Source organism: Moschus berezovskii, chromosome 2, assembly GCF_049115385.1.
Source record: "Moschus berezovskii isolate FMDL1 chromosome 2, NW_MosBer_1.0, whole genome shotgun sequence".
Taxonomy (NCBI): Eukaryota; Metazoa; Chordata; class Mammalia; order Artiodactyla; family Moschidae; genus Moschus; species Moschus berezovskii.
The window spans coordinates 20,883,027-20,896,785 of record NC_142461.1 but is presented as its reverse complement, the minus strand read 5'-3'; the positions used below and the strand labels follow the sequence as shown (position 1 = coordinate 20,896,785).

Genomic DNA, 13,759 nt, shown 5'->3' with positions numbered 1-13,759 from the left:
ATTTGTTTTCACAGCAGGCGACCCAGGGATGCTGAAGTACTAATTACACCCACGTGGCTGAACTTGGCATGACAACACATGAAACAATACTCCAGTATCCTGACTATTTATTTGTTATTCATAACATTTTGAAATCTAGCTCCACCTAAGTGATTATGCAGAATATTTTTAATAGATAGTCACAAGCAGTATCAACAATAGTCACTGTTAACCCACCACTCCTTAAATTGGGTTTTCTCAAGTGCCCATTTGATAAGTCATCATCAAAACTAGAAACAGTTCCAACACGGTGAATCTAAGCTAAACCAGTGTCTCAGTTTCGCGCCCGTATCTTGCGAAGGGAGGGAACACCAGTGGACTCTCATGGTTCGTTAACGGCTGTTCAGCCTCTTGCAAAGGTTCTCTCTTACCTGAAGCGCCTTTGCTGCCTTTCTGACCCTTCAAACCATGCAAGCCGTTCAGGCCGGGCGACCCAGAGGGACCTGAAACACATCACACGTCTGTGACCCACAGGGGAACACCCTCCATTCACATTCTCTGACTGTACCTCGCATGAAAAGTCCAGGGGAAGGTTAACTGACGGGGACCCACAAATTCTCTAGGTGGGAACCATGAGACCTCACCACCTAAACATCACTAGGAAGGCAGAATCCACGCCAGTGGTCATCACTAAACACGTTCATGTGATGGATGTTTTCTGTTAACATAGACTGCTTAACGTATACCTTTATACATTATATAGTTTAATATTCTTTCCCATTCTGGTTTATCCTAGCGAAAGTGAAAGGGTTAGTGTCTCAGTCGTGTCCGACTCTTTGCAACCCCATGGACTATATAGCCTGCCAGGCTCCTCTGTCCATGGAATTCTGCAGGCAAGAATACTGGAGTTGGTAGCCTTTCCCTTCTCCGGGGGATCTTACTGACCCAGGGATCAAACCAAGGTCTCCTGCACTGCAGGCAGATTCTTTACCATTAGAGCCACCAGGGAAGTATATATATATATAGTTAATTTTTCTCCATTATTCTTTATCATAGGATATTTAGTATAGTTCCCTGTGCTATACAGCAGGACCTCGTTGTTTATCCATTCTATATATAACATCTTGCATCTGCTAACCCCAACCTCCCACTCCATCCTTAACTCGGCATATATCCTAATACATGACTTTATTTTTTCATAATGTGTTTTTTTAATGTGGACCATTTTTAAAGTCTTTATTGAATTTGTAACAATATTTTCTTGTGTTTTATGCTTTTGGCTGCCAGGGATGTGGGATCTTAGCTCTCTGACTGGGGACTGAACCTGCACCCGCTGCACTGGATGGTGAAGTCTTAACCACTGGACCGCCAGGGAGTGAAGTCTCCCTTTCTTTGGTTTTTACACAGTTCTGTTAGTTTCTGACCATATCATGAATCTCTCTCTTTCTCTCTTTCTAGACAGATACAGTCTAGAATTACTGAATCTTGGCATAGGAAATGACCTCCAACTTTACAACAATAAAGTCATTCTAGATAAGGAAGAGATTGGGTGGGAGTAAACCCCTGCTTCCCTCCTCCCACACCCAGAATCTTCCCTCTCCACCACGGTCTGCAGATTTTAATTTCATCACAATCTACCTGGATAAATGTAGTAAGACAGTAAGGTCAGGTGGGTCTGTGGCACACTGAGGAATGCACGTCCCGCTGATGTTTTTGAGCACTGTGCCATTCAGAGAGAACAGGCCTGCAGTTCAAATGTGGCTGCAGCTATTTCTCTGCCACCAATTCTGTCAAAGAGAACCTCTCTGATGCCTCTTTACAGAAACCAAATTTATTTCATGATGATTACTGGGAACTCCATTCTCTGTAACTGGATAGATCTCACTGATGCCTGCATCTCCTTCTAGAACTTTCTGTTAGATGTCACTGAGGAGCCATCTACTAATCTGACACTAGTAAAATAATGCTTAAAATTCTCCAAGCCAGCCTTCAGCAATATGTGAACCGTGAACTTCCAGATGTTCAAGCTGGTTTTAGAAAAGGCAGAGGAACCAAAGATCAAATTGCCAACATCCTCTGGATCATCAAAAAAGCAAGAGTTCCAGAAAAAAATCTATTTCTACTTTATTGACTATGCCAAAGCCTTTGACTGTGTGGATCACAATAAACTGTGGAAAGAGATGGGAATCCCAGACCACCTGACCTGCCTCTTGAGAAACCTGTGTGCAGATCAGGAAGCAACAGTTAGAACTGGACATGGAACAACAGACTGGTTCCAAATAGGAAAAGGAGTACGTCTAGACTGTATATTGTCACCCTGCTTATTTAACTTATATGCAGAGTACATCATGAGAAACACTGGGCTGGAGGAAGCACAAACTGGAATCAAGATTGCTGGGAGAAATATCAATAACCTCAGATATGCAGATGACACCACCCTTATGGCAGAAAGCGAAGAAGAGCTAAAGAGCCTACTGATGAACGTGAAAGAGAGTGAAAACATTGGCTTAAAGCTCAACATGCAGGAAACTAAGATCATGGCATCCGGTTCGATCACTTCATGGCAAATAGATGGGGAAACAGTGGCTGACTATTTTTTGGGCTCCAAAATCACTGCAGATGGTGACTGCAGCCATGAAATTAAAAGACGCTTACTCCTTGGAAGGAAAGTTATGACCAACCTAGACAGCATATTAAAAAGTAGAGACATTACTTTGTCAACAGAGGTCCATCTAGTCAAGGCTATGGTTTTTCCAGTAGTGATGTATGGATGTGAGAGTTGGACCATAAAGAAAGCTGAGTGCTGAACAATTGATGCTTTTGAACTGTGATGTTGGAGAAGACTCTTGAGAGTCCCTTGGACTGCAAGGGGATCCAACCAGCCCATCCTAAAGGAGATCAGTCCTGGGTGTTCATTGGAAGGACTGATGTTGAACCTGAAACTCCAATCCTTTGGCCACCTGATGCAAAGAGTTGACTCACCGGAAAAGACTCTGATGCTGGGAGGGATTGGGGGCAGGAGGAGAAGGGGACGACAGAGGATGAGATGGTTGGATGGCATCACCGACTCGATGGACATGAGTTTGAGTGAACTCCGGGAGTTGGTGATGGACATGGAGGCCTGGCGTGCTGTGGTTCATGGGGTCGCAGAGAGTCGGACACGACTGAGCGACTGAACTGAACTGAACTAATCTGAACTGAACTCAGTCGCTCAGTCGTGTCTGACTCTTTGTGGCCCCATGAACTGGAGCCCGACAGGTTCCTCTGCCCATGAAATTTTCCAGGCAAGAATACTTGATTGTGTTGCCATTTCCTTCTCGACTGGAGCTTCTCAACCCAGGGATCGAACCTGGGTCTCTTGTGTCTCCTGCACTGACAGGTGGATTCTTTACCACTAGCATCACTTAGGAAGGCCAAAACAAACCGCAAACTTTCACTGAGTGATACTATGGAAAAATCCAAATGTACTCTTTCGTCCGCCCAATATGTGTTATATTGGTTGGCCAAGAAGTTCACTCGGATTTTTGTGTGTAAGATGTTATTGAAAACCCCGAACAAACTGCTTGGCCAATCCAATATAATATGTATATGACATATAAATACATAGATTTGTAGGGAGGAAGTAAAGGGAATCAGGGAGATAGGGAGGGAATAGACAGGTTACTAATCAGTACAGAACATCCCTGGCTGCTGAGTCTTCTGCCAAGAGCTCCACACATGTCCCACTGATAGATGTGGGAGAAGAGTCTTCTCAGCCCCTGGCCAAGCCTGGTAACCTCCCCACTGCATTAATGGATTTCCCATCCAGAAACTGTTCTTTCCCACCTAAGGCTAAAAGCCCCTCAGAGCACAGTCAGGCATTCATTCAATTTAGGTCATAGCCCTTGAAATTGTGATAATCACACCTTTGCTTATGACTAACACAGAGAAGTGCCCTCACCAACCCCCATGACACAGAGCTCCCTCTAGGCCCCTCTGCCCAACATATTCCACTCTGTATAGCTGTCTGCGGTGACTGGTTGACTTTGGGTAAATTAATTGATTGCAAGATCAGGTCTTATTACTCCTTCTATTCCTGCACTTAGCGTAAATCCTGACACACAGTAGGTGCTCAATAAATGTTTGTTGAGTGAGTGAGTGAATGAATGAGGAAATTACCAAGTCTAGAACAAGGAGGGTGAAGGACTGAATAGGCGGAGTTGTTGTTTATTGATCAGTCATGTCCAGCTCTTTGTGACCCCATGGACTGCAGCATGCCAGGCTTTCCCATCCTCGACTATCTCCCAGAGTTTGCTCTAACTGATGTCCATTAGGTTGACAATACAATCCAACCATCTCATCCTCTGCTGTCCCCATTCTCCTCCTGCCTTCAATCTTTCCCAGCATCGGGGTCTTCTCCAGTAAGTCAACTCTTTACATCAAATGGCCAAAGTATTGGAGCTTCATCTTCAGCATCAGTCCTTCTAATGAATAGTCAGGGTGGATTTCCTTTAGGATTGATTGGTGTGACCTCCTTGTAGTCCAAAGGACTCTCAAGAGTCCTCCAGTACCACAATTCAAAAGAATCAGTTCTTTGGCGCTCAGCCTTTTTCATAGTCCAACTCTCACATCCATACATGACTACTGAAAAAACCATAGCTTTGACTATTCAGACCTTTGTTAGCAAAGTGATGTCTCTGCTTTTTAATATGCTGTCTAGGTTTGTCAGAGTTTTTCTTCCGAGGAGCAATGTCTTTTAATTTCATAGCTGTAGTCACCGTCCACAGTAATTTTGGAGCCCAATAAGATAAAATCTATCACTGTTACCACTTTTTCCCCTTCTATTAGCCATGAAGTGATGGGACTGGATGCCATGATCTTAGTTTTTTGAATGTTGAATTTTAAGCCAGCTTTTTCACTCTCTTCTTTCACCTTCATCAAGAGGCTCTTTAGTTCCTCTTTGCTTTCTGTCATTAAAGTAGTATCATCTGCATATCTAAGGTTGTTGATATTTCTCCCAGCGAACTTGATTCCATCCCAGTATTTCACATAATGTGCTCTGCATATAAGCTAAATAATCAATATATAGCCTTGACATACTCCTTTCCCAATTTGGAACCAGTCCATTGTTCCATGTCTTGACCTGCATACAGGTTTCTCAGGAGGCAGGTAAGATGGTATGGTATTCCCATCTCTTTAAGAATTTTCCACAGTTTGTTGGGATCCACATAGTCAAAGGCTTTAGTGTAGTCAATGAAACAGAAGTAGATGTTTTTCTGGAATTCCCTTGTTTTCTCTATGATCTAGCAAATGTTGTCCCTTTGATCTCTGGTTCCTCTGCCCTTTCTAAGTCAAGCCTGTACATCTGGAATTTCTTGGGTCACATATGACTGAAGCCTAACTTGAAGGATTTTGAGCATTACCTTGCTAGCATGCAAAATGAGTGCAATTGTGCAGTAGTTAGAACATTGTTTGGCACTGCACACAATTTGGCATTCCAAATTTCTTTGGAATTGAAATGAAAACTAACCTTTTCCAGTGTTGTGGACACTGCTGAGTTTTCTAAATTTGCTGACATATTGAGTGCAGCACTTTGACAGCATCATCTTTTAGGATTGTAATCAAGGAGGGTGAGGGATTGAATGGGGTGACAGAAAGCTATAAAAAAGAGTGAGCTCCAATCTCTGTTTCATTGATAGATTTATAGGATGAGTCAGATTGGGGGAAGTTAATGTTATCCACTTGTTTATAAATAATTCAAGCACTCATTATTATTTCTTCATTAAGGTAAGGCCTCTGTAGACTTCTTATTGGAAGATGGAACAGTTCATTGGTTCCACTTTGTTTTTTATCAATACTGGAAACAGTTATTCTATTTTAAAATCTAAATGTTAAATTGGTACAAATGAGCCATATTCTCTAGAAACCAAAAAGGGGGGGAATGCACCCCCATTTTCCCCAAAGCTCTTATGTCCTAACCACTTTTATCAGGTCTAGCTGAGCTTGTTTTCCAATTCTCTTTTCTACTTATGAGCAAATGTTTCAAGTTTGCACCAAAAGAACACACAGACCTTCTTCATCTGCCAAATCTGGATATTTATTGCCATCTATCTGAAACGATAATACATTTTTTGAGACTACACTGCTATTTCAATGTGTTTTGATCTCCAGCTTAAGCCACTGAGATTGATGGCTTGGGGACTTGGCTGGGGGTGGAATGTCTCAACTCCTGCCAACTCTCCATTGTCACATCAACACGTCCAAATCCTGCTCTGTCACAATTTCAGCCTCTCGCCATTGTTGAACTGGCCGACCCTTATCTGACCCAATGTTATCTTTCTAAATTGAATGCAGCTACATCTGGGTAGGGTTTTAAGGGCAATTTTTCTTTTTTTTTTTTTTTACTGAAGGCTTTTTATCCATCCCATCTCTAAATCAGAAAGTTGTTCATGTATAAAATATATACAGAGCAGATGAGAGGCAATTAGGCTCACAAAACACAGTCCTCAGTAATGAGGCTTTTTTAAATTCACCTCTCTGGTCAGCCTTTGGCTTAACAACCATCATTTAAGGTTGCATATCACTGCACACACAGGCGAGGGCTTTCTCTAGTCAGAGAATCTGATCTCATCTCCCAACTGTAAGCACAATTAAAGCTTCCATCTCTGTGAGCCAGCAGACTCATGACCGGATGCCCACTCTGAGGTTTTCTTTTGTTGTCAAACTGAAAATGCTTCCCTATCCCCAGGCACCTTTCACAGTTTATACCTTTAATAGGGTGACCAACTTGTCCCTGTCTGCTTGTTCGAGTTCTTGCCTAGTTGTAGCACTGTGAATCCTGTGTTCTGAGCATCTGCTCTGGCCAAGGCAAAGAGGGACAGCTGGTCACCCTAACTTGAAAGCTGCTGGGAAAGAGACCTTTCTTTGAGCCTGTAGGTAATAGTTGAACAAAGAGGAAACCTTAGCAAAACAGATTCTGAAATAAGATGGAATTCTCCTTTAATTCAGAAAATACATGAGTGCCTATTAAGGGAATGCACAAGAGCCTAAAATAGGGTCCCCTAAACTTGGAGCTTCAGCCCACAAATGTACTTGGTGACAGGCACCGAGGAGACACGGGACTGAGAGAGAAACCATCCCTGACCTGACAGAACAATCAGGCAATTACCTCGAGAGTGGTAAATGTCGGGGGGCACGGCCAAGGAGCGGGCACTAGCTGTACAAAGGGAGGATGTTTCTGATTTTCACAACTGTGAGGTGCTGGGCCTGTCTGTGCTGATAAAAGACATCTCTAGGTGCTTTGTTCTTATGAAACAGTTTACTTCTATCAACCGAAATAACCCAGCCCACATTCTTTACATGCTCTTATGCCAAAGCTTATTATTGTAGGCTTCTATTATTACAGAAGACTCTTGAGAGTCCCTTATACTGCAAGGAGATCCAACCAGTCCATTCTAAAGGAGATCAATCCTGGATGTTCATTGGAGGGACTGATGCTAAAGCTAAAACTGCAATACTTTGGCCACCTCATGCGACGAGTTGACTCACTGGAAAAGACTCTGATGCTGGGAAAGGTTGGGGGCGGGAGGAGAAGGGGACGACGGAGAATGAGATGGCTGGATGGCATCACCGACTCTGTGGACATGAGTTTGAGTGAACTCCGGGAGTTGGTGATGGACAGGGAGGCCTGGCGTGCTGTGGTTCATGGGGTCGCGGAAAGTCGGACACGACTGAGCGACTGAACTGAACTGAACTGAACTAAATGGGGCTTCCCAGGTGGGTCAGCGGTAAAGAATCTGCCTGCAATGCCGCAGATACAGGTTGGATCCCTAGGTCAGGAAGATCCCCTGGAGAAGAAAGTGGCAACGCATTCCAATATTCTTGCCTGGGAAATCCCATGGACAGAGGAGCCTGGTGGGCTACAGTCCATGGGATGGCAAAGAATTGGACACAACTTGACAACTAAACAACAGCAATGATGAATGTCTAACTAGGAATTGAGCATATATAAGTACTGGAAGTCTAAGCACCAAGCTATTTTTACCTAAGTTGAAGTGAAAGTTTAAATCTGATGGAACATAAGCAGGACTCTGAATCCATATGGCCTGTTCTAGTAGAGCAAACAACTTGGAGTTCAGCAGCTGGTTTGTTCAAACAAGATAATCAGTCCCCTTGACTTATTTAGAACATACTTCAAATATTTAGTTTCTCAGTTCAAAGCATTTCTGCCAGAGTGTGGTTCATTTTTCTATCAGCATGATAAATGACAGCAATGGATTTATATTGTAGACGTTTTCATTCCTAAGAATGTATTTCACTGTTTTGTGGATTTAAAAAAAAAAAAAGACTGGTTGTTCACTGGGCTGTTTGCAGGGAAACAGTGTCCCCGCATGGCCAGGAAACATCACTGCAGCATCCATCTGTACACTGGTGTGTACATTTGGCTCAATTTCCTCATTTCTTCACTCCTCCTCTTAGTAAAATGATGTCATTGGAGATAATTTTGTTATTTGATCAAACTCACTAGTTATTAGTTTTTTAATAACCTATCATACTGAAGCTATGTGGTAAGTGCAAACGAATTCAAGGAAAGGAAGAATCAACAATCACAACATGAGCCTTGTCATTTTAGTCAAGCTGAGTGTATAAAATGGCACCAGGGCTTCCCTGGTGGCTCAGATGGTAAAGAATCTGCCTGCAATGCAGTCTACCTGGGTTTGACCCCTGAGTTGGGAAGATCCCCTGGAGAAGGGAATGGCAACCCACTCCAGTATTCTGGCCTGGAGAAATCTGTGGACAGAGGAGTCTGGTGAGCTACAGTCCATGGAGATGCAAAGAGTCAGACACTACTTAGCGACTAACATTTTCAATTTTCAGGACAGCTGAAAATCCTTACCATTTTACTATACTAGGAGGATAGTAAGAAGTGGAGATTCCGTATAAGTAAAGCAATGGAAAACATTTTCTTCTGATTCTTTACCAACGTAGTCTCTTAAACACTCAAAAAAGCATCAGAGAATACCCCAACAGAGTTATAGGGTTTGCCAGAGACAGGAAATAGCCACAGTAACCAGAGAAACTCTTAAAATAACAAAATTATTTTGCTTGGAATCCTAAATTTACCACCAATCACTGTACTTCACGTTACTAAAAAGGCCAGTGAAGAGGAAGAAGAACAGTGCAAAGATATCTTACTCTGTACTGGTAATGGGAGCTTGCCCTGGTCTAGTTATTTGGCTGCATAGAAATACATAAGTATATACCAGCTCTTCAAAATAAACAACTTCCCTCTATCTATCTGACAAATGAAGAGGTGAGAGTGTAGAAAAATGTTACTTGGATTTTCAAAATAAACTGAGTGAGCCCAAAAGAAGGGATTTCCAGTTCTTCTAAGAGGAAGTACTTTTTATTTTACCAAAATTTACTGCACTTATGAAACAACTAAGGACTTCTCAGGTGGTGCTACTGGTAAAGAACCCGCCTGCCAAAGCAGGAGACCCAAGTTCCATCCCTGGGTCGCGAAGATTCCCTGAAGGAGGGTAGGGAAACCCACTGCAGTGTTCTTGCCTGGAGAGCCCCATGGACAGAGGAGCCTGGTGGGCTACAGTTCATGGGGTTGCAAAGAGACATAACTGAAGTGCCTAAGCACACCCACACACACGTGAGCCAACAAACAGAAGTGGGAAGAAAAGGGAGGAAGGAGATAGAGGGGTCTTGGTTACAGAAATCTACCAAGTAAGGCTTGACCCTTCAACTGTTGACTGAGGTGAAGACAGACTCTCAACTTCATAGCAACTCATTTAATTGTTCGTTCTTCCATTTTTCCATTAATTAATTAATTGTATTTATTCACAAAAATAAATTTATAAATTGTAGTTTTAATTTCTAAATATATTTACATTTTTTATTTATTTTTATAAATAAACACAATAAACTTACTAGGAATCTACTTGTACCAAGGATATAAAAAATAGTTCTTAAAATTAAAAATCAAGCTACCATAAGATCCTGCAATCCCACTCCTGAGCATATATCTGGAGAAAACCATAATTTGAAAAGATACATGCATCCCAGTGTTCACTGAAGCACTATTTACAATAGCCAAGACATGGAAGCAGCCAAATGTCCAGCAACAGATAAATGGATAAAGAAGATGTGCTATACATATATACAGTGAAATATTACTTAGCCATTAAAAAGCAATGAAATAATGCCATTGACAGCAACATGGATCGACCTAGAGAGTACCATATTAGGTGAAGTAAGCCAGACAGTGAAAGACAAATATTATATGATAATGCTTATATGTAGTGATCAAAAAATATGATACAAATGAACTTATATACAAAACAGAAATAGAGGAGGGGACATAAGTACACCTATGGCTGATTCATGTTGATGTATGGAGGAAACCAACACAACATTGGAAAACAATTGTCGTCCAATTAAAAATAAAGAAATTATATTTTTTAAAAACATAAATAGAATATAGAAAATAAGCTTATGTTTATAGAAAACAAACTTAACGGTTTCCAAAGGAGAAATGCGGGGAGGGATAAATTAGGAGTTTGGGATTAACATATAAACAATACTATATATAATATAATAAACAAGGACCTACATATAGCACAGGAAGCTAGTATCAATATTTTGTAATAACCTATACGGGAAAAGAATCTGAAAAAATAGATATACATGTATATATGATTGAATCACCTTACTGTATACCTAAAGCTAAGACAACACTGTAAATGAACTATAGTTCAATTCTTAAAAATGATTCTTTGTTTTTAAAAAACTTATATTCTGGGATTTCCCTGGCGGTACAGTGGTTACGACTCCATGCTTCCAATGCAAGGGGCAGGAGGTCGATCCCTGGTTGGGGAACTAGGACCCCACACACCTCGTGGTGTGGGCAAAAAATTTAAAAACTTAAAAAAAAAATTAAACATTACATTATGCTTGGTGAGAAAGACCTCTAAACAAAAACAAATGTGGTACAACATAAGTATTTTGCTGCTGCTGATGCTGCTGCTAAGTCGCTTCAGTCGTGTCCGACTCTGTGCGACCCCATAGACGGCTAGAGGTATACAAAAAGTACCATGGAAAAAAATATTTTTTTCTACAATGAAAGAAATGGACTGAAAAGGAATTAGTACCATGGATGAATGGAGGGGTATGAGATTTGTTTATATATATATATTCTATTCTACTCTATTCCACGAGACCTATATTATAACCAATCTACTATACTTTTAAAGGGGTAAAAACTTAACCAGGACAAAAACATTTCATCAAACAAAGATAATGAATACGAGTTCCTCCTTTGCCATAGCATCTTATTCTTTTCTCTTCCTTCTACTTTGCACAATTGGCAAATACACATTTAATATCTGTCTCCCCTTCTAAACTGTGAACTCCATGAAGGCAGGAACTGTGTCCATTTTCTTCAACATTATGTGCCTAGTGTCTAACAAAGAAATCTAGGACACAAGAGCTTGACTCTCAGGGGAGAGAATAAATGCAAAGGCTCAAAAAATTATGGAAAACAATGGGAGAAATGTCCTTAAAAAAAGAGCATCATTTTGGTAGAGCCTGTCAGGAGACCAGGCCAGTGCTGCCTGAGTAAGAAAGAAAAGGAGGTGTCCATGGGCATCCTGGAAAAAAGGGGGACCCCAGAGCATGTCCCTGGGGTGTGAGAGAGGCACTCTGAACTTGTGCGAGCATCATTGACTAGAACTTTCAGAGAGGTCAGGGTTCCTTTTGACTTACCTTTTATTCCTGGAAGACCTGGTGCCCCTGAGTCCCCCAGGATGCCTCTTGGTCCAGGATCCCCCACTTCTCCTGGGGGTCCCTGCAGCCCAGGCTCCCCTGGATTACCTGAGGATGACAGGGAGGTTTTGCAGGCATCCAGGTGATATACAAGTTTCATTAACTGGGGAGACCATCTATATTCTTAATATATGGGTACCTGGGATATCGTTTTATTACTTTTTCTTCCTTAACCTCCTAGTTTTAATCTCAAGAGGAGAAAACACACTTCAGATTAAAGTTGCCAATTTTGATTTGAAATTTTCACTTGATTCTGAACTGGCAGAAGGAGGAGCCATTGAAAGGTTGTGTTGAATGGGTGAGGTTTGTCTGAAGGCTAAAGAAGAGGAAACCAGTGTCCTGAATGGAAGAGGACTTAGGGAAGGCTGGAGAGGAGCTTTTCTCTGTCAGCCATCACTTTGCACCTGGCATCCTCCTTGGATGAAAACAGGTTTGTCTTCATTTGTTCCCAGACCAACCCAGTGAGATCAGTCTGTCTCCAACTTAGGGGTCAGGGATAGGTATGTTTAAGTGACTTGTCCAGAGTCACAGATCTGGGAAATGGCAGAGCCAGCTCTGGACCAGTCTGAGAGACAAGAGCTAGATGAGTGCCTGGGAAGTCTCTGGGTGCCTTTCAAGTTACCCGGACATCCTGTTGGTCCAGAGAAGCCAGGAGGTCCTGGCCTTCCGGGTGATCCTCCAGGACCTTGAGCACCGGGCAAGCCCTGCTCTCCAGATGATCCCAAACGTCCTAAAGAAAGAAGAATAGAACATCTGAGTAGTTGCTCTCCAAAGCAGTGAATCTATGAAACCTCCAACTTCAGCTCTTTCTTTTCTACTCTCACTTTTATATACATACAATTTTTCTGTTGAAAAGATAACATATAGGAAAAATTGAAAACAAAACATCTATAATCCCACCAACTTAACAAAGTATTTCATATGTATAACATTGTGCAAATAAGGTCTCCAATTTTATATTCTGATTTTTAATTAGCATTGTATCATAAGTAATCTTCCAAGCTTCATATCATTTTCCTAATTGTTGTTTTGAAACAACTGGCTGATAGCTTATCGAGTTAACCCTAATTAAATTAATTAACTAATTTTCTCTACTATTGGCCATCTGAGTTATTTCTAACTCTTACTGTTATGCATAATGATCTTTATGTATTTTCAATCAACTTTTTTACTCCTAGTTTCCTTAGGAAAAATTCTTAGGAGTAGAATTTTTAGGTAACAGAGTCTGATATTTTGGTTGTTTTTAATGCATTTTTAAGGGCTGAAGTATTTTAAAGTAAATCACAGACATCATGGAATTTCATCCCTAAATATCTCAGGAGGTATGTCTGAAAACATAAGAACATTTTCCTATGTGGCCAAAATAACATCATCACAGCCAAGAAAATTAATCATGTTCAATACTCATTCCATGCTTGAGTTGCCTCAATTGTCCTCTTAATGTCCTTCACAGCTGGTTTGTCCTCACTGGGTCCCCTTCCAGAACCACATATTATATCTGGTGGATACATCTACTAGGTTAAAAAAAAAAAATCGACCATGGTCCCCTTCTTAGGACAGTGACATGCGGAAGAGGAAGGCTCAGCTGCTTTTAGTGATCAAGAACAGACCATTCGGCATTTGGTTCTGGAAAGAGGTTGCCTAGTGGTTTTGGATAAAGTCTCCATCAACTCATATCACCACACGTAACCCACCCACAGCCCCACAACTCAGAGCATAGCATGTGCTCACTGAAGACTTCTTAGTTTTTGAATTTGTTTTCTTGCTAATCTAGTAAGAATGAAATGATACTTCAGACTTTAAGTTCATATTTGACTACTAGAGAAGCTGACTTCACCATGTGTTTATTCATTATCTATGACTTTAATACAATTTATATTTACAGGATAAACCAATAGTCTGTGCCAAAATTCATCAGTTGAATCTGCAAATAAATTACATGGTACTGTATTTACAAACCCTCGGAGGT

At 41.3% G+C, this 13,759-nt stretch overlaps 1 protein-coding gene across 4 annotated transcripts in view; it reads right to left on the bottom strand.

Annotated features, from left to right (window-relative positions):
- Window positions 1–13,759, bottom strand: part of COL4A4 (collagen type IV alpha 4 chain) — a 151,164-nt gene that overhangs the window by 28,703 nt on the left and 108,702 nt on the right. For all 4 annotated transcript variants that reach the window (XM_055398533.2, XM_055398529.2, XM_055398532.2 and 1 more), the window contains 3 exons: window positions 12,413–12,520; window positions 11,731–11,838; window positions 411–482 (listed from right to left, as the gene is read on the bottom strand). In XM_055398533.2, the coding sequence (XP_055254508.2) occupies window positions 411–482; window positions 11,731–11,838; window positions 12,413–12,520 (288 nt within the window). The remainder of the gene's footprint in view (window positions 1–410; window positions 483–11,730; window positions 11,839–12,412; window positions 12,521–13,759) is intronic.